The 23,780-nt window shown below is 56.7% G+C and overlaps 1 protein-coding gene and 1 long non-coding RNA gene across 2 annotated transcripts in view; both read right to left on the reverse strand.

Annotated features, from left to right (window-relative positions):
• Positions 1 to 6,857: 6,857 nt before the first annotated feature.
• Positions 6,858 to 14,018, reverse strand: LOC147822431 (uncharacterized). The gene is made up of 3 exons (XR_015445672.1): positions 13,943 to 14,018; positions 10,955 to 13,511; positions 6,858 to 10,423 (listed from the first exon to the last, which is right to left on the reverse strand). It is a non-coding gene; the product is annotated as an uncharacterized LOC147822431 (long non-coding RNA).
• A 7,741-nt stretch (positions 14,019 to 21,759) lies between these two features.
• The window catches only part of Fam194c (family with sequence similarity 149 member C), a 47,769-nt gene continuing 45,748 nt past the window's right edge, over positions 21,760 to 23,780 (reverse strand). Inside the window, 1 exon segment of the mRNA XM_087196822.1 lies at positions 21,760 to 22,049. Within this exon segment, the coding sequence (XP_087052948.1) occupies positions 21,956 to 22,049 (94 nt within the window). The 3' untranslated portion in view covers positions 21,760 to 21,955.

Consider the following 23,780-nt stretch of genomic DNA (forward strand, 5'->3'; position numbering starts at 1 on the left):
CTGACTGGGGCTCCTCACTAGACCTGTAGAGGGGAGGTGGCTGGGGACACAAGAGCAGCAGGCGGGTGCCACCCCCAGGGTGCATACCTGAGGGATAGGGCCGCTCACTGATCCCAGTCCTGACATAAACCTTGGGACCCACAGAACAAGGGTGGCCGAGGAAGCCCTTGCTGGGTGGTGATGCTGGGCACTGGACCAGTCCTCAGGCAGGGCCAGGTGCTGGGTGCTAGCATAACTCACACCAGGCCCCTGTCCTCAGGGAGTCCAGGCATGATTCTGCCACAGTGACAGGCGCAGAAGAAAAGCCTATCAGGTGCCTGGGCAGCTCAGCAGGGCTCTGAGGGGTGCAGAGGCTCTGCCTGCTGGAAGAGCCTGACAGTTTTGATGCAGCCCAGGGTGCATCTCACTTTCTGCAAATGTAAAATCAGGAATTAAGTTTGGTCCTTTCTGGTGACCTTTCCACCTCAGAGCCACCACAGAGTCCTCACCCTCCAGCCTTTTGTGAAGGATTGATTATATGTGGCTCTGGAGCAAAAGAGTAAGCTATGGGTGGATCTGTGTTGATTAGACAGGCTCTTAGTGAGCTTTATGGACCCATGCATGCAGTGTGATAGGACTGGCAGAGACGGTATGGAGGGGAAGCATGGAGAAGCGGCACAGGGGTGAAGGGGTGGAGGCAGCAGTAGACATAGAGGAGGTGCAGGTAGAGGGTAGGAGATGTCACCATGAAGATGAAGGACATGCCGTACCTGGTGTGGATGAAGTGCTGGAGGTCAAGGAGATAGTAGGTGAAGTGGGGATGACAGGCTTGGAAGAGGAGACAGATGGCGGAGGAATGCAGGGGGAGATGGTGCAGCTCAGGGAGCCGAAAGAGATGGTCATGTCGGCGGAGGTGGTGGCAGTGGGGCTGGTCACGGTGATGGAGATGTAGTAATGGTGCCGGTGGTCAAGGTGACAGGTGGCGGCAATGTTGAAGCTGGTCAGTGATGGAGGTGGTGGTAATGAATTTGGCAGTCAAGATAGAGTTGCTCCACTCAGTGGAGACGCTCCAGGCGATGGGGATGGTGGGTGACAAAAGCAGTGGAGGTGGTTGACATGAAAAAGTCGAGGGAGGGAGGGAGGGTGTGAGCGGTGTTGGTGGGGAGCATCTGTATTTGGATGTGGGCACAAATGGCTAAGTGCAGAAACTTAATCCAAAAAGCAAATCTGGCTGGAAACATTGAGCTTGTATCTGAGAATTAGCAGGTGAAGCTGGCAACCTGGCACCCGGCTGCTGTGGTGAGGGTGGCTCAGAGATCCTTTGTCTGCAGCCATCAGTGGTGGTGGACACGAGGACCGGACAAGTCCTGGGGCAGTGTCACCCCTCCCCCATGTGGAAGGTGGGATTTGAGGCCAGGTGAAGGCTGCATGGAAGACAGTGCACAGAGCCCCTTGGCGAAGCATAAGTCTTCACTTGCTGGGCTGAAGGGCATGCTAGCGTGGAGGGACAGTGCCAGGTTGAGACTCTTGTCATTGCTTTGTTTTTCCTAAGGAGACAAAATAGGACACAGCTCAGAGGGGTTGGCATGGGACCCGGGTCTCAGGCTGCTCTCCTCCCCCTTCAGCACCCTAACTTCCTGTAAAGTGCTGAGTAAACGTCCCTGTTTACACTTTAGTACATCAGCTATGCTCACTAAGTGCTAACTGAGCTCACCAGTACCCGGGACTCAGGCCCCAGAGTCCGAGTGGGGGTCGGAAAGGTGCACTTGTCAGGCGCATGCCATGTATCATGGGCAGGGCAGGTGCCATGTGGGAGCCCGGCGGAGCAGCGGGCCTGGCTGGGCAGCTCTGTGCCCCATGGGGAAGGGGTTGGCCATCCAAGCTCTTTTCCCGCCAAGACAGAGCCCTCCTCCCCACAGCCTCTCTGCATTGCTCTCCCAGGCAGGGTCCCGTGTTTCTGTTTTCTGTGAGGCCTGCTTTCTATCACTGGGGACACATCAGGTTGCGACAAAGGAAATCCCAGCCTGAGAGTCGCAGCTGTGACACCGGGTGTGCCAGGCCGATGCTGTTTTCCCAGGCTACATGGGGGAGGGGACATTAGCTAAAGTGGGTGGGGGAGCCCAGAGAGGAGCAGGAGGCCGGCTCTGGGGCCTCAGGACATCCTTGTACCTGTCACCCTGGTACTCTGCACCTCTCACTCTGTAATGGGGGCGAGGACCTTCCTTGAAGTGGGGACAGAATGAATGTCGTTCTCATCTCCCGCACTCTGCTGTCCCTGAAGAGTTCATGGTGGTGTCAGAGGCAGGGGCTCGGGGCCAGCCAACCATGACACGGGGTCAGGCTGGAAGTGGGGTCGAATGGAGCTTACGGGGCTGGGCTTCCCCAGGGGCAGCAAGGCAGCCACTGTGCAGGGAAGCGCCCAGTGTGAGGCCTGGAGAAGAGGAAGGTGGCACACAGGGGCACCGTGAGAAGCGTGTTGTGGTCAGTCCTGGTGCTTAAGAGGGGAAACTGCACCAGCAGCCACCAGTCTGAGTGTGGATCTCGTCCTGCTGGGGGTGGGAGCTGTGGGTGTCTGTGGGGGAAGGAATGGTGTGGTGACATCGCTTGGTGTGTGGTGGGACCGAGCCTGGAGCTGGGCTGACCCATGAGGTGGAGGCAGAGCTGTGGAAGTTCAGGCCCAAACTCTGGCATGCGTGCTGGAGGGCTTCCCAGAGGAGGCAGGCTTTGCTCGGTGGCCTCTCACAGCTGGGCAGGCTGCAGGACCCGTAGGTGGGAAGGGTGCTCATGAGCAGGGTGGACAAGGATGGTGGGCAGGACCTCTGCTGGCTCCCCAAGGAAGGGTGGGGGTGGCCAGGCAGGACTGCCTGGTTATCACTGGGTGGGGTCAAGGTCTAGGAGGAAGTGGCCACCCTCTTCCGCCAGGCACTTTTCCCTTGCCCGGTGGGCTGGTGGCCACTGGCCGCACCCGAGGCTGGCTCTCCAAGCGGCCCAGGCCGGTCCACCACACACCCAGCAGCAGGGGCCTGGCTGGCTTCCTGCCCTCTCCAGTGGGTGGGTGGCGGGAGGAAAACCGCCCTGAGCCTCCTCCAAAACAGGAAACTGCTCTCCTGCTTCCTGGAGGACAGGAACTGTCCCCATGGCAACCTTGGGACAAAGGGGCCACATTAACCCTTCCCAGGGCAGGTCTGGCTGGCGAAGCTGCTGGCCAGCCTCCCTGGCATGGCACTGGTGGGTGACATTCCCTGAGCTCCCTCATTAGGTGGGAGACATGTGGAGGGAACACTGAGATGAAGCCTGGGCACACAGGAAGCCAAGGGCCCTGGGATGAGGCAGCTCTCTTTGTACCAGGGCAGTGAGGGTGTGCAGGGCACTGTGCAGGCACCACCTGAAGCCACCACGAGACACTGCTGGTTTGACCCCTGTAGCCCAGGCCTGGGGACTTCAGGCCTTAACAAAACTCTGTCCCCAGGCAGGCCTTGTGGCCCGGGAGGCTTCAGTCATTGAGGGACAGCAGGGACAGGAATGTGGGTTAGAGGAGTGGGGAGAGGGTTGGGAAGTTGTAGTCTCGGGCTGCACAATTCAAGGCCCTGGGTTCTGGGCTGGCCTGGCACCCCTCCCACTGTGCCCTACTGGGATTAGCTCAGCAAAGAGGTTCAGGACATCAAAAGGTTTTTCTGGGGACCTCACCTGGCATGGAACCTGCAGGGCTGAGCTTCAGGGAGAAGCAGTCGTGTACTGTGGTGATGTAAGTCAGGGAGCAGGAGGCCCTGTGCCCGACACTGGGCCACCTCAGGAGCCTAGCCTTCCCCTGACCAGTGATGCTCTGTGGTTGTGTTGGGGACACAGTCCCAGCTGGAGGCTGCAAACAGCAGCAGCTCTGAAGTGGCTCTGAGAAGAGCACCTGCTGTCCTTCACGGGGCCCTTGGGAGCTGCAGTGTCCACCCCCACATCACTTTGCCCTGGCCTTGACCCTCCACCCTGACCCTTGGCTCATCATGCCAGCGCCTCTCCCTCCAACATGCTGGCTTCTTCCAGCCCTGGGGCCTTTCTAACTGCTGTTCCTGCCCACAGCTGAGCTGCCTTTCCTGCCACAGCCCGAGTCCCTCGATGTCCCCACCCACAGCATGGAGCCCTAGACACGCAACATGTCTCTCCCCCACACGCACCTAGAATACAGTGTAACGTGTCTATGGAGCCTGGTGAGAGATTAGCACCAACAATAACAAGATAGAGTGGCTGCGATGATACGCCGAAATAAGTTCTTTAAAACATGGCTTCTTTCTCTCTGGGATTTTCCATGTAATATTTTCAGATTGTTGGCTGCAGGGAACCACAACTGTGGGCCTGTTGGTCTCTGGGGCTGGGAAGCAGCCTGAGCAGAGCCTGCATGTGGTCACCCAACACCCCAGAGCCCCATTAAGAGCAGCCATTGTGACCTGTGCCAGGCGGTCACCAAGCTCCCCCATCCTGTCATGGGACCCCAGGCCTCAGGGCAGAGTTAGTGGAGGACCGGACCTGAAGACTAAACCCTCACCCTGCAGCACAGCCACTTTTTTCTGGGTGCTGAGTCCCCTGCCACCCTGACGAACAAGGACCCTGGCCTCCAGGTTAGTTTGGGGTAGGAGGGCGCACATCATGAGGAGCAGGAGGCTGAGCAAAACTGCCTCTCTTATGGCTGGCCAGCCTCATGGTCCCCTCCTAGGCCACAGGCCCACCACCTGGGACCCAGGGCCTCCCCCAGGCTCCGCCCAGCTGGGACAGGGTCTGGAACCCTCGAAACCAGCCCATGGCAGGCATGTTCTGTCCCCAAGAACTGCTGGGGCTGGGAGCAGGAGGGGCGTGCATCACCCCCATGTTTCAGATGAGGGAACTGAGGCTCCAAGGGGTACAGTCCATGCCTGAGGGCTCCAGGGCAAACTGTCCTGCCTTCCCTGGTATCCCCTTGGCCTTCTGCAGGAATGAAAGGCCAGAGGTGAGTTTGTGGTTGTGGCAATGTCGCTGCATCAGTACTGGGGACCTGAGCTTCCTGCCCTCAGAATTGGGGTGGGCGTGGTGAGGTGAGTCCCGGGTGGGGCCCTGCCTCCTCGTTCAGGGAGTGGGGTCCAGGCTCTTGGCCCCATTAAGGGCAGGGGGCCGAGGAGATCCCAGGGGCCTCTTGGCAACGGCTGCCAAGTGGGCGGTGGATGAGAACGCTGGTAATCCCTTCCCGAGGGGGCCAGGACCCCAATAGTCTGGCCAGCAGTGGGTCCCTAGGAACAGGGAACACAGGCTGGCTCTGCAGAGAGGTGGCAATGTCACCTTCCCCAGGCACTAGGAGGGTGGCCGCTTGAGACAGGTGCGTTCATTTATTTCCCTGCTGGAGCTCTGGCGTGGAGACCACATTGCCTGGCTTCGCAGGCCTTATTTATTAGCTTAGCGAGCACCTGTGCAGCGGGGCATGCATGCAGGGGAGGACAGGGAAAGTGTGACCTCTGTCACAGCACCGTCTCCTGCTGTTTCCTCCCTGCCAAGCCAGCCACCTGGGGAAGTGCGTTGAGCCACCCTGTCCACCCTACTGCCTGTGGCTGTGGCATTCTGTCGCTCCGGAAGAAGTGGCCACCGACACCCAGTGCTCGTCCTGTAGGGGCAGCCATGGGCCATGGGGCATAGCCACTCCACTGCAGCTGAGAGGTCCAGGCAGGGTGCGGGTGCGAGGCAGGGGCACCAGAGCTTCCTACCGTGAGAGCTGGAGACAGAGCTCCCATGGGATGCTGGGGACAGAGCCTGAGCCAGCCCTTCCCTCCTGGGCCACCCTCCACTTGAAGGACAAAGTGTCAACCCAAGCGGTGCCTGCTCGGGGAGGCTTGATGCTGGCATGAGGGGAATCGACACAGCCAGCCCGGCTCAGGCAGCAGCCAAGGAGGCAGCCTCCAGCCGGGGAGGCTTGAGTGCTGGGCCAGGTGGAGCTCAACTCAAAAGCCCAGGAGAATTTGCCTCCAGCTGTGAGCCGGGCCTCAGCACCCCGTGCTCGTCTGTGGTCTATGTGGACTAGAACAGACAGTCCACCACACAGTGAGAGGTGATAGTGCTGTGTCACCATCTCTTTTTTTTTTTTTTTTTTTGAGGCAGGGTCTCGTTCTATAGCCCAGGCTGGCCTCACACTCACAGTGATCCTTTTGGCTCAGCCTCCCGGGTGCTAGGATCACAGGTGTGCACCACCACGCCTGGCTACCATCTCTTCACGGACGAGAGTGCAAAGGCCCAGACACTGGCTGGAGACCATGGCTGGTCACAGGGAGGATGGGGGCTGGGTCTGCTGTGACTGCTCCTTTGGTCTCGACTCAGAGCTTTCCCCAAATGGATTCAGTTTGGCCCCCACAGTCTCACTGCAGCACGGGACAGGAGCAGGGGCTGTTGTGGCCAGGCCATCTGGGGGTGGGCCCTCCCCACCCAGCAGCCAGGTGAACACTGCTCACCCGCACCTCCTTGGGCCAGGGCTGCTGGACCAGACTTGCCGAGTGTGTGGAGTGAGTGGGGGCACCTGTGGTCTTGCCCTTTGCTCAGCTATGAGACTTGGGGGGCCGCGCAGAGTGGAACAGCAGTGTGAGACTTTCCAGACGGTGGGAGCTGGGCACAGGGGAGAAGAAACTAGGTGCCCAGCCTTCTGCCTGTGGCCACAGTGTCACCACGCTGGCCCTGGCCCCGGTCCCAGCACAGCAAAAGGTGGGAACTAAACACATGTCTACACTGTGTGGATGAACAGCACATTTGCTGCTTCTCTGAGGTGGACATGCAGATGGGTAAACTGAGGCTCAGGGAGGCTCCCTCACCAGCGGCTCCTAAAGCCTAGGTCCTTTGTGCCAGCAGCTGTTCCTCACCAACCCAGTCCTGACCTTTGTTTTTCTGACCCCAGAGAGGAGGCAGTGTTTACCACAGCTGGAGTTTATTCTCCTGTTTTCCAACACTTGATCCCAAGCACTCCATACACGTCCTGCTAAGAAAAACATGTTTTCCTCGCTCGGCCCTCAATTTCCGTATGGCGCCCTGAGCTGAGAGACTAGGCTTCGAGGAAAGCGTGGGGCGACTTTCCCTTGGCCATTTGCTGTTTTTCCATCACACGTTCAGGGACAACAAAACATGTTTTCCTTTTTCGCCAAAGGATTGGAACTTTCTGATCAACAACTCAGTCCCAAAACTTCATCTGTTCCCTTGTGATTGTCCTGGGGAGCATGAGCCATGTAGGTTGATTTGAAAATAAAGGACTGTCCCTTGTTTTACTGAAAGACAGCCCTCCCAGCCCAAGCTGCCACTTTCCAAGTGCCTCGATGTCCCTGGAATCCATGGCAGCCCTTTCAGTCCACACACTCCTGTCGGCATCGGCGCCACCTTGCAGAGCCAGCAAGAGGAGCTGTCCACAAAACTGGGACCTGCGGGCCAGACCCACCAGACAGAAGTGGGGTGCAGCGAGAGGGGGTCAAGGTCTTCCCCATGTAAGTATCCAACTGCCCGAGCCACGCACTTCGGCCGCCAGACCTTCCTGGGCCTTGAACCATGCTGCATGCTGATCCCAGGCTGGGCCCCACTCCTTCTCCAGCCCATTGGTCTCTCTCCTCAACAGACCCTGCTCTAGCTGTGCTGACGCTGACGCCCACACACATGGTGGCCTAGTGACGCCCATGGCTGTGTGTTTAGGTTGTTCCTATGTTTTATGGTTTTGGCTGTGCTTCCAGCTGAAGGCTGGGTATGCCAGGCTCCTAGCGCCTCTCAGATGTTGACTCCAGATGTTATCTCCTTGATTCCACACAGCACTGCCGGGAGGAGCTACTATGAGGCCGGAGAGGCTCAGGCTTCTGCCTGGTCCCACAGCTCCATGTTAGCGGCCCCTGAAGGCTTGGGAGGTTGTGCTTGTCCAGGCCCCTGCAGTGGGTGGGGGAGAGGGGCCGGAAGGAGGGGACAGCAGGAGGTGGGACACCGTCCTTGTGCCCTCAGTTGGTTAGTGCCCAGTGGCCCCACCCCTCACTCTGGCTGGGTCGTTACTCCCCGCTCAGCCTCAGTTTCCCTGCCTGAACGACAGGAGCAGCAGGCCTACTTTGTGGGTTGTCTCAGGCCCAGAGAACATTCTCCAAGGCCCTGCCCCTTGGTGGTCTCTCTAGGGCCTGGGGGTGCCTCCTGGGGTGCTCTGTGCTTCACAGATATCTGGGCTTCTTGCTAGAGCTGGAGGGCCTTCCCAAAGGGGGAAACTAAGGCCCAAGGATGCTCAGGGCAGGGCCAGTGGGACTCCGATGAGGCCCAAGCTCAGGGCTCCAGATTTGTTCTCCTTCCTGGGCAGCCCCTGCTCCTCCCCTCAGGTGGCACGGCTGGCCCGCAGGCCTGAGAATCCACCTGGGATGATGCCTTCCTGCTGCAACAGGCTGGGAAGAGGGGCTCTGGGGCGTGTGGCTTCTGGCAGACTGAGGGGCTGTCGGGCCCACCAACCCCCAATCACCAGCCGTTTTCCCAGCTTCCAGTCAAGGGTACAAGGGTGAACGGACAGCTCCAGCCTGGCCCCTGGGGCTGCAGGGCCACCTTGGAGAGGGGGCGCAGCTCCAGCAAGGGGCTTGGGGCCGCCAGGCAGTGCTCAGGAGGACAGGAGGCTGTCAGCCAATAATAGGGACAGCACGTGGCTGGACTGAGGGGCCCCCAGAGTCTTCTAGGCTCCATGGTGGCCCTGGGGTTAAAGACGACCACATCCATAGGGGCCTTTGTACCCTAAAGCCACCCTGTGGCTCCTGCACCCTTGGCCCTCATCGTCTTGCCCCAGCTCCTGTCCTGTCTAGGGTTCAGCTGTTGCCCCCCTGCCCAGGGCCCCCTGTGTCCAGGTCTCTGCCTCCTCTGTCACTCAGGCCTCTGCTGGGCACTGTCCCCAGGCCCTGCCACCCCAGTGCCCTGAGTCACCTTCCCTCTGCCTCAAGATTCGAGATCACTAATCTCCCTCAAAGCCACTGCAGCCACTCCACTGTCTCTGTCTTCCATGGCTTCTGGCCGGCCTCGCATGGAGATGGCAGAAATGCAGGTGGACAGCTTTCACGGAGCCTGGGTTGTGCAATGACCATAGCCCACGGGCAGTGGCCTGGTTGTGCTGGCCAGGTCCGGGCTCCAGGAGCAGGGATGGGGAGAAGCTGGCTGGGCTGGGGTGAAGCCCCCTCAAGTCCCTCAGTTGTCAAGGACAGCGATCCCCTGGCTGCCCTGAGACCTGGCTCCGGGATGAGTACAGGTGGTGCTGGGCAGTGGAGGGCAAGCCCATCAGCATGCACCTGGGTCCAGCGCTACAGGACAAGAGCAGCCCTGTGAACAGAGGGCCCTGTCCTCTGCTGTGACCCCAGGACCAGCAGCAGCAGCATGCTCAGGGCTTCTCAGAACCGCGGAGCCCAGGGCCAACTCTGCCAGACCAGACTTTGCTCCCAGGGCCTCTAGCTCACACTGCAGTCTGGGAATCCATGGCCCGATGGCCAGTGCTGTCGGTCACCTGGACACTGTGGGGTGGAGACTGCCACCACCTTGGGCCGGACCCTGAATCTCTGACCAAGCTTGCACACCAGCCCAGTCCTCCTGCAGTTTCAGTAAAGCAGCACTGTGAACAGTACAGGGAGGATGGATGTGGGAGAGGAAGGAGCAGGAAGCTGAGGCAGGGGGAACTTTTGAGGCACAATGAGCACTGGATTCCCGCTAGCGGAGGGCAAGGAGGGGTACTTGCCCTCGAATATCCCTTGGCAGGCCCCGTGGGAAGCTGGCCCAGCTCGGGGCTTGGCCATTTCCTACCTCTGTGTGTCATGGTGTCCTGACGGGCCCATTTCTCACCTGTAATCCTAACACTTGCAAGGCTGAGAGAGGAGAATCCAAACATTGGAGGCCAGCCTGGGCTGCATAGTGAGACCCTGTCTCAAAAAATAACAACTAAGGGCCAGGGATTTAGCTCAGTGGTTTTGCCACCTGCTGCACAAGTGCAAGGACCCGAGTTCGATCCCTGGTACCAAAAAAAACAAAAACAAAAAAAACAAAAAAACTAATGAAAAAGCTTTTTAGAAAGAGTAGCTTCTCCTGAAATTATCAGACTGCAGAGACTTGGGAAAGCGGAATAAGCAGAGATGGGACATAGACACAGCTCGAAGCCTGGCTCCTCGTGGCCTTGTCCTACAGGGGTGGAAGTTGGTGGTTCCTGCTCTCGGCTCACAAACCTGTGTACAGGACAGGGTCATGCATCTGTGGGCCTTGAGGCTTGGTGTATCTGGTCACTTGTCCCTGATGCCACCAGGACCACCACGTGGCTACACAGACATTCGACGCGTTTATCCCCACTGTCTACGCAGCAGCTTTTGGAATGGCTCCCATTGGTCGTGCGATCCTGGCCCTGCTCTCAGCTTGCAGCACGTTCTCATCCTTGTCCTTGCCTCGTTTGGTTTTGTTGCAGCCAAGATCCTCACCTCCCCTAGGTGGTGCAGTGGATGAAAGGGGGTGCAGTTTAAACTTTAATACAGCGCTTGGTCCCAGCAGGTGGCCCAACCATGCTCCCGCCTGCCCAAGCTGTCAGCACTGCTCAGTGCTCCCTTGCTGGCCCTGGGTGTCATTATTATTTTATAATTTTCCCAATCTGATGGGAGAAAAAACCCGGCATTTCATTGTACTTTTAATTTGCATTTCCATGCCTGCCCAAGGTGCCTGGCTGTCATTTGTTTATCAGAGATTTGCATTTCTGTCTGTGAGCTCCCAAATCAAGTCTCTGCCCACGTTCTTTCCTTTAGTTTTGTTCTGCATTTTTCTTATCAATTTTTCGGTGCTCTTTGTGGGTTGAGAATATTAACTCTCTGTCTCACGTGGGATCTGCCGCTGGCTGTACCAGAATGCTGCCTGCCAGCCGAAAGATGAAGCGATAGGAATAAATGCAGATTTGAGTGTTTGGGTCTGCAGGCCCCCTTGGCCTTGGACAGGGTGGAGGGGACCAGGCACTGTGGCTACTCACGACATCAGGAGCTGGTGAGCTCCTTGGCAGGTGACAGCTGGAAGGGATCTTCCTGGAGGTGGAGGTTTATAACCCCTGCCGGCCTCAGTAGGTGGTCAGCTCCAGGCAGGAGACCAGAAGGCTGCAGCCTTTTCTGGTAGGAGTCGGCCTGCTCCAAAGGGCAGGGCTGTCCCCAGAGGTGGAAGCAGATGGCCACGGGCACAGCGGGCAAAGCAGGGTCTCAGAGTGTCCCTAGAGGGCACGTTCCAGCGAAAAGCGAGGAGAGACAGTCTCCATCACCCTTTCCTTCTAGAACTCCACCCAAACACCTTTGACACATCCCTACTTTATTTCTTCTGGTGCTTGCTGTTTCTAACATGATACACAGAACCAGGGCTTTTATACTGAGCTACATCTCCAACCCTTTTTATCCTTTCCCCTTTTTTCCTCTTAATTAGAAACAGTGTCTCTCTAAGTTGCCCAGACTGAACTTGAACTTGTGATCCTCCTGCCTCTTCCTCCCAGAGTCCTAGGATGACAGGTGTGCACCCCTTGTGTACTGTCTGTGTCCCTCCCTGGAATATCAGCTCCTTGGGGATGGTTCTGATCTGTTTTCTTCCATTGCTGTATCTCACCCATAAACACTTAATTTCTTTCCCAACTTGCTGTGCAGATGTGGGATGAGCTTCCCAGTAGATAGTGAGCCCCCCATCAGGAGAGGTAAGCAAGCAGAATCTGTCTGCCTACTTTGCAGGCTTTCTGTGCAACTCTCCCACTGAAAGGAAGGACACTGGATTCTCCTGAGACCCCAGCTGCTCTCCAAGTGGGTCAGCTTCTGTTTATGCCCTGGTCCCAGCCCCACAGCCGCCCCTCCCCTTCCCCTGCAGGAGCCCCTGGTGTTTTGGAAAATCAGCGGCTTCGAACCAGACTGAAAATATCTCACAATATCGCCCTCGACTTCCTCCTGCTCTGGCCCCGCCTGCGGGCAGCGACCTCTCTCTCCCTGGCTGCTGATTTCCTAGCAAGGCCTCTCCGTGCAGGGCGCAGGGAATTTCCAGTATTTTTCTTCTGGGTCCTGTTTCTTGGCCCGCAGTTGCCCACATTGTGTTGTCCTGACGCAGCTCCTGGCAGCGTTGGTGGGCGGAGCAGGGCAGGAACAATGCTCCCTAACTCACCACTCGGGCTTCTTCCTGTTGCTGATTGTCTGTCCCGGGCCTGCACACCACGCCTTCCTGCAGCTAAATTTAAAAGGGCCAGACCCTGGGCCTGTGGGTTGAGCACCTCCCATAGGGCAGAGGAGGGGCCCAACCAGCCTCCCTCCAGGACTGTGGAAATCAGAAGCCCCTCAGGAGGGCGTTGGGGCCCAGGAGGATGCAGGTGGCATGAAGGAGTGAGTCCCATGTCCCCGGGGGTATGCAAACACAGGTGCAGCCCAAGCTATCCAGAGCCCACAGTGCCAGGCCAGCAGCAGGTGCCCTGCACTCTTATGTTTGTGGTCATGGCCCCGGTCATGGCCCAGTACCAGCCTCCTGTGCCCCTGTAGGCGGCACTCATGTGAAGCTAGATTCTCTGGACTTGACTTCCCACCCTGCTGTTGACTTGCTGCATGACCTTTCAACGGTCTTTTTGCTTCTCTGTACTTCAAAATGGCAATAAGAACAGATGAATGGATAAAGAAAGCCTGGTATTTACACATGGTAGAATACTACTCTGCCATGAAGAAGGATAAGCTTGAGTCATTTGTAGGAAAATAGATGCAGCTTGAGACTACAATGTTAAGTGAAATAAATCAGACATACAAGCTTAAATGCCACATGGTTTCTCTTACATGAGGAAACCCCACAAGTATAAATAAAGAGTAAAATAGAAGATAGATGATAAGAAGTAGGAGGCCGATCTTTCTCCAAGGTGAAGGAGATGGAGACATAGAGTGGGGAACAGGGAGCAGAGGGAAAGGGGATTGGAAAAAAGAATTGAGATGTGTTGTGCACATGGACTGACTCCACACAAGGAATGTAAATGTTATGTGCTGCAAATGTGGACTAATAAAAATAAAAATTAAAACAAATAAAGCATGGGAATAGCGGCCATGCCCAGGGCTGGGCTGTCTGAGGAGCCGTGGGAACCCTGTGGTCTTGGGACCAGGGGAGCAGGCCCAGCCAGGGCCACAGGGTCAGCTCTGGGTTACAGCCACCCCTGGGGAGTCATGAGTCCTGCGTGTTGGGGCACAGGCTGCTGGGTGCTTGGACCCCGAGGAGGACAGAGGAAATGGTGCCCCGAAGCGCATGAGCAGCCGCAGCCAGAGGCCTGACCCTCAGGGCTGCGGTCTGTGAACACATGCATTCTTGTCCCTGATGCTGGCACCCACACGCCCGCCACCGCCTCTCATGACTGAATGTCCTCTGTTAAACCCGCCCCCAGTTTCAGTCCCGGTGTGTCTAAGGCTACCCCAGTCACCTGCAGGGCCTTGAGCAGCAGGACATCACGCTCACGGTTCAATCCCACGTGGCCTGTGGGGCTTCCAGCTCCGTGTCACCCTCCTAGGTTGGGGTCCCAAAGCAGCTGCGCTCATTGGGTCCTTGAGGGGAGAAGAGGGGCCCCTCGCCTGTCACCCTGGGCTGCCCTTCTCCACCTGAGGCATGGAGCCCACGATGAGGGGACCCCATGGGTGTGAGCCATTTCTGGAACCTTCTTTACTGTTGTTGCCCATCCCAGGAAGCTCCTTGACTCCATCTGGGGACAGGCCAGGGAGGGCTGCCAAGCAGCCTCTTGTGGTCACACACTCAGGAGCTGTGTGGCCGAGACCACCTCCCAGCACTGCTTGGTCCTGCCTCCCGCCACGCCAGGGGTGTCTTGTTCCAATTGAGGGGGTCCTGTGCCCCACTGCAGGAGCCCAGTCCTCTCAGGAGTTAGGGGATCAGGCTGCCATCTCCTCCCTAACCGCTCTCCTCCCTCCTTCACTGCTTGTCTTCCTGCAGGGCTTTGATGTTCCCTCTCCCCATCACTCACCCAATGGGCTACAGAGTCAGCTGACTGATGTTACCCGGGACTTCTCATCGGCTGCTGTGCACATCCCCTGGGGGTGTGAGAGATTGTGATGGACCAGAGGAGGGGCCATGAGGACCTTGCTGTGACCTGGGTGTGTCACACTCCCCAGCGGCATCTGCTGATGGCAGTGGGGGAGGGACCTGGGAGTTAGCAGGGGCTCAGGGAGGTCACAGAGTGGCTTGTGGTGATGCTAGTGGTGTTGTAAGAGAGGAAGAGAGGTTAGCTGTGCACCTGCTGTCTCCGCCCCCGGGCCTGTGGAGTCTGCACCAGCAGGCCAGTGGGGACCCTGAACAGCCCCTGCCTGGACTTGCGGCTTCAGCCTGGAAGGAGAGCTTTCTTCTCTTTATGAATGCCCAGCTTCTAGGTTCTGTTACAGCAGCAGAACCTGCATTAGGATGGAGCTGAGCTGTCTGGAGACGTGAACCAGGAGCAGCACAGGCGAAGTAAGGGGAAGGAGGCTGAGCAGAGGCCGTGGGAGCCTCAGAAGAGCCCTGAGCAGGGGCACAGGGCTGGCTGCACCCAGTCGGAAGCCCACACGGCTGGGGGGAAGCAAGCAGAGAGCCTGACAGTGGTCACCACAGGACCGGCCAGCAGGGAGGCAAGAGGGTGGTGGCTGGAGGGCCATGTGGCAGGGGGTGATCACTGTCCTGGCAGAGCCATGACTGCCCCAAATCCACACAGGCAGGAACTCTGTGAACAAGGGCACCATGGTGCCGGCCGGCAGTCCTGGGCCACCTCGGCATTGGCAAAGGAAGTCATGTGGGCTGCTGTCTGTCTCAGTCTGTTTATGCTTTATAACAAAATTCCGAAGGGTGGGAATTTATAAAGAATGGCAACTGAGCCAGGCATGGCAGCACACACTTGTGATCTCAGCACTCCAGGAGGCTGAGGCAGGAGGGTCACAAATTCAAGCCTAGCCTGAGCAACTCATTGACATACTGAGACCCAGTCGCAGCACAGCACTGGGTCTCCTGTCCAGCTCTGCACTGGCAGCTCAGAGCCTGACCGCCATAGGAAGTGGGGGATGGAGCCTGGGGAAGTCGGAAACCCCTACTTTCCTAGGATGTCCACTTCCGGCTGAATCTGCCTCCTGTGGGGCACTCCTTTGACCACCCCTGTGGTGACGACCATGGTGATGCTTACCCTTGCCATATCTCCTTCCGGCTCGGGTGCTTGACTGCAGAGATAGTCACTGTGCCTCTTGCTAACATTCTCCTCTCTTCTCCTCTTTTCCTTTTCTTCCCCCTCTCCTTCCCCGACTCCCTGTGTTTTCATCTTGGTCTGGAGCGCAGGCTCTCAGCAAGAAGACTTGGTTCAAATGTGGGCTCTGCCATTGCTGCTGTGGCTCTGGGAGTCAGGGCTTCCTGCAGAGCTGCAGTGCCTAGGCCAAGTGTGAGGCGGGAGGTGGACAGACGGCCGGGTGGAACCAGTAGGATCCACAGTAGCCCAGAGGGCCAAGCGGCAGCCACGGTCCGAGTGGAGGAAGCGTGCAGGGAGGATGTGGCTGCTCGACCCGCAGCCCTGGGACCTGGACATGGGCCTGATGCCACCATGAAGCCACCTCCAAGTGGGTGGGGGGTGTAGTAAAACACAGAACTGCAAGCCTGGAAGACACGTGGAGGGGATTTCGATGGCCTGGGCATGATGCTGCCCGGTACACGGCCCACGATGGGAAGGGCCGATTGCTTCTGCACAGAACACCATTCCGCTCTGCAAAAGCAACGTCAGCAGAGCAAGACAGCTGCAGCCAGCAGAGAAAAGACTGCTTCAAAGCCCACACAAAACGCCTAAAACTCAACACCAGCAAACAATCCAATTAAGCAATGGGCCAGGGTCGAACCCCCGCCCCCCCAGCAGGGTTGGGATGGACCCCAGGCCCTCGCTCACGGCAGGTCCTACAAAACCAGACACCAGGACCCCAAGGCCAGCCACGTGCTCTTAGGATGGAGGAGGTAAGGACTTGTGCTGCGTGCACATCAGCACACGGATGTTCACAGCAGCTCTGTAAAGGTGTGGATAAACCATGGTCCATTCAGAGGGTGGCGCATCATGCAGCACTAGCAAGAAACGAGCTGTGGAGCCCCGAAAAGCCCCCAGGAACCCTAAGAGCGCAGCAGCGAGGGAGCCGGTCCAGCTGGTGACATAGCAGGGGGCGGGGACCGGGAAAAGATCAGTGGCTGCCAGGGATTGGGGCGGGGAGCCCACAGGACCTTCCAGGGCGGTGACCTTGGTCACCGTGCCTGCACATCTGCCTCCACCCACAGCACACACACAACGGTGGCGGGTGCAGGAGGTCACGCTGTTCCTGCGGGTCCCCGAGTCAGGGTGCCCCCTAGTGGCCAGGCCAAAACAAAACATCAAATCGCTTTGTAAAAGCTGGAGTGGGTGGGGATCCTCCTCCCGCTGGGGCGGGCAGGACGGTGCCACTGAGGGGGGCAGATTGCCCACCCGACCTGAACATCAGCAGCCTGAGCCTGAGGGGGTAGGGAGGAGTGGCCATCCTTTTCCAGATGAGGAAACTGAGGCTGGTTGCCCAGTGAGTTCTGTCCTCACAGTCCCGCCTGTGGACGCCTTCCCAGGCGGAGCCCCCTTCCCGACCCCCTCCCCCTGTCCTCCTGGTGACAGTGACCCAGCGGAGTCCTCCCCTGAGAAGCCACCTGCAGCTGGTGAGTTCGGCAGAGCCGGAAGGAGGGTCTCTTGTCAGTAGCAGGAGGGTCAGTCGTACCCCACCTTCCTCTCCAGTCCCTCTCACACCTCCCAGGCAAATGTCTGGTCCATGACCCTTGCCGACCTGGCCACTTGTCTCTGGCTTTGGTCCCTGGCCTCAGTTTCCCCACCCGTGAAAGGGAGAGGGAGGCACCAGCCTGAGGGTTAAGGAAAGCAGTGGTGGTCGTGGAAGCGTCCAGAGCGGGGCTGGGCCCAGGCCTCCACCCTTTTCCCTCTTCCTCCCTCCTTCCTATGCCCAGGACCACCCCATGCCAGCAGGGGGCACCACTGGGTCACCTCAGTTCCCATGCTATCCACAGACGGAGAACAAGGCAAAGATGTCTCGATTTCTTCTCCTTCTTCTTCTTCTCCCCCAGCACCCCCACACCTCCCTTTCTCTTTTTTTGGTGTTTTGAGACAAGGTCTCACTATGTACCCCAGGCTGGCTTTGAACTTGCTGCAATCCTCCTGCCTCTGCCTCCTGAGAGCTGGGATGGCAGGCTTACACTGCCACATCCAGCTTCTTTTCTTTCTTTTCAACAAGTTTCATTTTCTGAGGGAAAATATTCAGAATTACAGAATCAAACCCACCAAATACAGAATGAGTAAATCTGGGAAAGGGGAAGAAAGAATTAGCAACTGATCCCTACTCCCATCTCACTGGGGAGGCGGAGGTCTGAGGAGCTCTGAGCCTTGGTTCCTCCAGCTGTCAGGAAGCTGTCTGCATGACCCCTGGGGGTCCTTCCCAATTGACTTCACACTCCTGGTCATGGGTGCTGGTGGGTGGCACTGCCCCCTGAAATCAGCCCAGGGAGGAGGCCTCTGTGTCATAAACAGCAGCGACTGCTCCCCAAGCTTCTGTAGAGGAACCCTAGCATTCAGTTAGGGTATGGATGCACACGTGGTCACAAATGTGGCCTCCAGAGCCACCGCATGGGTTCCACCCCAGCCTTGCCATTAACTTGCAGAGATTGTGAGTGATATCTCTCTGCACCTCAATTTAACTCCTGTACAATAGTGACAGAGGCAGGTGAGGTGCCACAGAGCTAAATCCCTGGCCCTCCCATAGGTTTTTTTTAATATACCACACAACTCACCCATTTAAAGTGCAGTGTGGGGCCGGGGATTTAGCTTAGTGGTTTCGCCGCCTGCTGTGCAAGCTTAAGGACCCGAGTTCGATCCCTGGTACCAAAAAACAAAATAAAATAAAATAAAGTACAGTGTAGTATTTCAGAGTTGTGCAGCCTTCACCAGTCAATTTCAGAGCATTTTCATCACCCCAAAGAAACCCCCTGTTCTTTCACAGGATCTGTGCTGTCCCCACCCCAGCCCTCGATGACCCCTCATCCAGTCCCTGGGTTTGTCCGTTCTGGCCAAGATGGGATTCTGTCCTCACCAGCGTCTTTTACTCCAAGTGACATTTCTGAGGGTCAATGTGCTGTGGTCTGGGTCCCCATTTCACCCCTGCCCAGCCCATGTCTGTGGCTCCCTCCTGAGGGCAGAGAGGAGGAGCCCTGATGGGAGGAAGGAGGGGCAAGGAGGGAAAAGGCAGTGAGGCCTGGCCAGTTACTCTCCTGCCTCAGCTCCCCGCCTCAGATGGGTGGTAAGTGTGGGAGCACGGAGCACACGAGATGGGCCTCAGTCTGTGATTTCAGACCTGACACAGGGCAGGGTGAGGAGGGACCTTTCCTCATCCAGAATCTCAGCAGGGCTCGCTCTGCCCAGTCCTCAGCCACCCAGTCATCCAGGCCTGGATGCAGAGCTGCTCTGCAAAAATCAGCTGCTTGGAGGTTGGAGGGCATTGTACTCCTCACAGGACTCCAGTGGGGTCTTCTGTGGGTCCCTCCTGTAGGGTTCCTTCTGTGGGTCCTTCTCTCCAGTGGCTCTATCCCGTGGAGTCTCTCCCATGGTCTCTCCAGTGGGGGCTCCCCTGTGGGTCTCTCCTGTGGGGCCTCTCCCATGGGTCTCTCTCGTGGGGTCACTTCATGCAGGTCACTGCAGGGCTGGCACACATGCAGACCTATCTGTGGGCAGTCATGCTTTTCCCCTTCTCTTGCCCCCCCTTCTACTTACTTCCCTCCCCAAAGCTGGACCCCGAGTTCTAGTCCCAAGCAGGCCCTATACCCAGTCCTTGAGCCCAGCAGCTTTTCTACTAAGGAGCAGGCTTGCTGCATGCAGTAAAGACAGAAGGACAGTGTGCCCTCAAGACAGCCCCCTTGTACCCTACCCGTACCCCGGGTGCTGGGAAGGTTCATGTGGTGTCCGAGTTAAAGGAGGGGAAGATTTATTTAGCTCACAGTTTGTAGAGGTTTTAGTCCATAGTTGTCTGGCTCCAAGGCAGAGTGACACATGGCAGAGGGGCATCGCAAAGGAGCAACAGTCCACAGCAGGGCAGGCAGTCAAGGGCACACTAGCTCTCTTTCTGTTCCTTATGTTTTACACAGCTACTCTCACTAGGGTGGGTGTAGCACTCACCCCCTTGGCCAGAACTATGCCAAACCCATCAGTGGACTGATTTAGTAATCACGCACCCTTGATCCCAGCACTACACACTCTAGATCCAGCCACCTCTGCAAAGCTTCTGCCTATGACCATGTGAGGCTTTGGGGGGACATCTGGATGCACACCACAGCACACATTATTGTATCAACACTCATACTGGGACTTGTTTTTGCCATTTACTTTTATTTTTTTCCTCTCCACTTTTTTCCTATTGGCTATGCTGTGTGGGTGGCTGAAAAGTTACATATTCTGTTTTTCCTTATGATTGCTGTTATTTTAAGACTCATTTTATGTCTACTTATTCCCCCAACTATAATCATTAGTCCCTTTTCTTCCTGTAAGGAAACAATGTGTCCCACCATCCCTTGGGCGTTCCTGTTCCTACTGATACCTACTGTACCTTCCACCTTCAAGGTTATTCTGCACTTTTTGTGCATCTAGTCCAGCTTTCCTCCTTCACAGATTCTTCTCTCCAGTATCTTGTAGAATCTTTTCTTGGATTTTACAGAATGGGGCGTAGGACCTGTTCCTTGGTCCAGCTGCTTCCTCTGGTCACAGACATGTAGCTTCATAAGAAACCACCAATTAATTCCCTTCCAAAGCGCTGAACCATGTTCATGTCATGAGCATGCTAGTTGCTCATCTTACTTGGTAAGACTTGGTATTTGCAGTTAAAAAAAAATCTTTCTTAGCCATTCTAGTAGATATCTAGCAGTATCTCATTTACGGTTTATATCTGTACTTGCCTAAAGACTAGTAAGATTGGGCATATTGTTAAGTGATTTCTTTGAAAAACATCTGTTCAAATATTTAGACCACTTAAAAAAAATCCAGGTGCTTCTCTCTTTGAGTTGTAGGCATTCTTTATTCTAGAAATTTGTATTTTTCCCAAGTTTATGGTGTACTTTTATGTTTTCTTTTCTCTTTACTTTTTTTTTTTTGACACAGGGTCTGGTTATATAGTTCAAGCTGGTCTTGAACTCACTATGTACCCCAGGCTGGCCTTGAACTCATGGTGATCCTCCTCCCTTAGCCTCCCAAGTGCTAGGATGACAGGTGTGCACCACTACTTTCAGATTAAAAGGGTTTTTCAAAGAAGTTTTAAAGTCCACTCCATATTTTTTTCATTTATTTTCACTATTTTTCATTGACCAAGGAAATGTTTATCTGCCTTAATATTTTCTCCAGGCCGAGGGTTTAGCTCAGTGGCAGCATACCTGCCTCGCAAGCACAAGGTCCTGAGTTCGATCCCTTGTACCAGGAAAAACAAAAAGAAAAAAATTTTCTCCACTGTTTTCTTCTAGAAGTTTTATGATTTAGGTTTATGTCTGTACCCCATGTCAAGTTAGCTTCTGTGAACAGTGTGGATTAAAAATCAATGCTCATTTTCTCCTGCACAGCACTCAGTTCTTCCTGCACAAGTTGCTGAAAAGAACCCTGTTCCACCTTTGCCAACCACACACGCTCACCCCTCTTCCTCCTGTGCTCTGGGCTTTTGGCTCTGAGGTTTCCCTGCTTTCCAGGAGCTCCGATGTGCAACAAGAGGGGTGTGCTCGGTGCTGCCTGGTATTTCTTCATTTTTGTAGTGGACCTTTCCTAAAGGCCACAGGATCCAGAGTTGCTGGGACGGAGCAACTTGCCTTCCACCAGGTGGGCTGCACACCTCCGCACAGGGACCTGCTCAGTGCCACTTGTGCTGGCAGGGGCTTCCTGTTCTTTTCCACATGCAAGGGACCCCTGGTGTCCTGCTCCTTTTCATTGCCTTTGACGCCGAGCCCATTTGTGGGTGGCTGTCCCCTGTCCCACCTTGGTGACATGGGGAGCTGTTGCCCTGCTTCCTGGATGCCATGGGCACCAGACCACCCATTTTTCCCTGCATGTGGAGGACCTGGGAAGGGGTCTTAGAACCACTTGGCTCCCTGTGGGCACAGCAGCACCAGTGAGGCCCCGAGAGACCCATCTGTCTCCACCAGGAAGCCCCCAGCCTAGTCCCAGGGAGGGGCCTGGGAAAGTGTCAAGTCCTTGTGCACAGAGGAGGAGAACAGCAGGGTGGAAGGGAAGACCCAGGACTCCGCCCCTCACCCTCTCCCCTTTCCCCTTCTCCCCTGCATAGGGGCCGTGGATGAGGGACCCAGGACACCTTTGGGCATTGTCTGTGGGGTCCCCACCCCCCTGCAGCTCTCTGTGCACCCCAAGTGTGGGGCCAGTAGAGGCTCCACGCCCCCCAGGCTGGGGCCTGCTGAAAGGGGGCTGACACTGTCCTATGACCACGATGCACAGGGGACAGGGACCAGACCATGGGACACCAGGCCCAGCACCAGGCATGAGCACAGGAACAAGGCAGGCCACACCCAGTGCTCTGCTGGGCACAGGTATCATTCAGAAAGTGTTTCTGAATGGACAGAAGGTAAAAGCCAATCTCAAAACACCCAGATTCCAAGTCTCCCTCCCTCCCTCTCTCTCTCCTTTCCCCTCTCTTCCTGTCTCCTTTTGCCTGGAATCTGACCCCACCCATTCCTGTGAGGGAGGACATTGTCCTGTCCTACCGGCTCTTGAACTCAGCCCACGTTTCCTTGAGTAAAGAATCCCTGGCCCCATCACAACTGGCCACCCAGGAGTCCTGGGTTGGGGAACAGTTTCCAAGGACTCGCCCACAACAGCACCATGGGGTGCAGTGCTTCAGGCCTCAGCCAGGTGCTGAAGGCAGCTCATTTATTCCGGGGGACCCTGGGGATGGCAGGCCAGGGTGGCAGGCATCAGCTGGCATCATTTCTTCATGGCCCCTTTCTTCAAGGTGGCCAATTTCTTGCTGCCCCACCTGTCTCTGCTGAGATTCAGGTCCATTTCGGGCTCCTGCAACCTAAGCACCAAAGCGAAGAGAGGGGGGTTTGGGGAGCAGGGTGTGAGATGGGGGATGGGGGATGGGGGATGGGGGATGGGGGATGGGACCCTCCCTGGGTGGGGTCCGTTGGGTGTGGTTCCCACTGGGGGTTCTGGGGCACCTGAAACCTTTCTGCCTGTTGCAGTTTTGCTTTTCTGTCTTCCTGAGATGTGTAGTTTGCAGAGCATGTGACCATCTCCCTGAACCTCCACGTTAGGGGATGGTGCTGGCCCAGTGGCCTGGATCCCTCCGACTGCAGGGTTTTGCTCCAGCATCCACAAAGGGGCCAGCCTCCACCACCCAGAATACCTTGCAGCTCTAGGGGGAGCCTGGAACACGGAACACTATGGACACTGTGCCAATAGAACAGTGGATGCCAGGGACTGACCCATGCCTGGGGGAGGGCTGGCCCGAGGCCACAGCCCCAAAGTGGCCTCTGTGGACCCTGCCTGAGCCCTGCCTGTCCTGCCACCCCATGCCACAGTGGACATCTACTTCTCTCAGCCTGGGGAGAGCTATCCTTCTGCACCCTGACCCCCAGGGCCATCGAGAAGCTGCCTTCCAGGTCTCTGGATACTGCTGCCTTGGTAGTATAAGAATCCTCCAGGGTTAGGGTGGGGGCTTGGACCCTGCAGAGAGACAGAGGGAAGTGCTGAGTGTGAAAGGGAAACCTGGCTTGCTCAGTGCTGCCCAGCTGCATCCTGGGCGCTCAGGAGACAGGGCACAGGGCCTGCTGCTTGTTCAGGCCGTATGTGTCCTTGTCTGGTCACCTGCCCACCTGCTGGCCATGCTGTGCACAGGAAATGCACATGGGTCTTGGGAGATAGGAGTGGAGCGCGTGATGTCACCAAGCGTGGCCATGTGGGTTCGTTCTCAGGTTGGAGTCCTAGCCCTCACCAACCTAGCAGAAGACCTGAGATGAGTCCTCCAGATGTCCTTGGTGGAGACGAGGATCCCCTGGAGAGGAGTGGCCCCATCTTGTGTGACTGTGTCCTGTCACAGCGTGATGCCCAGGGCTGCCTGGACCCATGTGCTACCAGCCAAGGGATGACCAAGGCTGGGAGGTGGGAGATGCACAGCAGGGGCTGCCCATACCTCGTCCCAGCCTCTAGCTGCTGGCACCCAAGACAGAGCAGCTGCTGTTCAAGCCATGACACTGGGGTGCCTTGCCAGCTGTCCGTAGCTGGGTGCTCACTGGCCATGGGATGCAGGTCTCATGGACCCAAGAGACTAGCAGCTCATCTAATGGCTATGTTCCGGCAGGCAAGACCCTTCTGCCTGCCCCATGGGACCTAGCCACCATGTCAGGAGGAAGCCTAGGCCTTCAGGGAGGCTACTGAGCATGTGAACAAGCAGGCTCTGGGGGACACAGCCCCCCCACTCCTGCCTGCAGGCTATGACTGTACTGTTTCCAGGTTGATACAGGAGCCCCTAGAGCAGCATTTCCTGATAGAGACCTCTTTCTGCCCTGAGACCCACCGGCTATAGCCCAGAGGGTCCCCCAGAATCTGGGTGCTACTGGGTGAAGTTTTAGGGACCCACCCTTTCCCTCTTGAAAAGCCATCCCTTGCTGGAGTGTGCATCTCTCTGCTGTGTGATCTATTCTTCTCCGAAGTTACTGAGAGCTACTGTAAGATACCATCATGTCCTTTCAAGTCGGGGGACCAAGACTCATTCAGTAATAACCCAATCGTGAACACACGGTTGGCA

This window comes from Heterocephalus glaber, unplaced genomic scaffold (assembly GCF_053883595.1).
Source record: "Heterocephalus glaber isolate CG9 unplaced genomic scaffold, H.glaber_assembly_v1.0 deba00001615, whole genome shotgun sequence".
Classification (NCBI taxonomy): Eukaryota; Metazoa; Chordata; class Mammalia; order Rodentia; family Bathyergidae; genus Heterocephalus; species Heterocephalus glaber.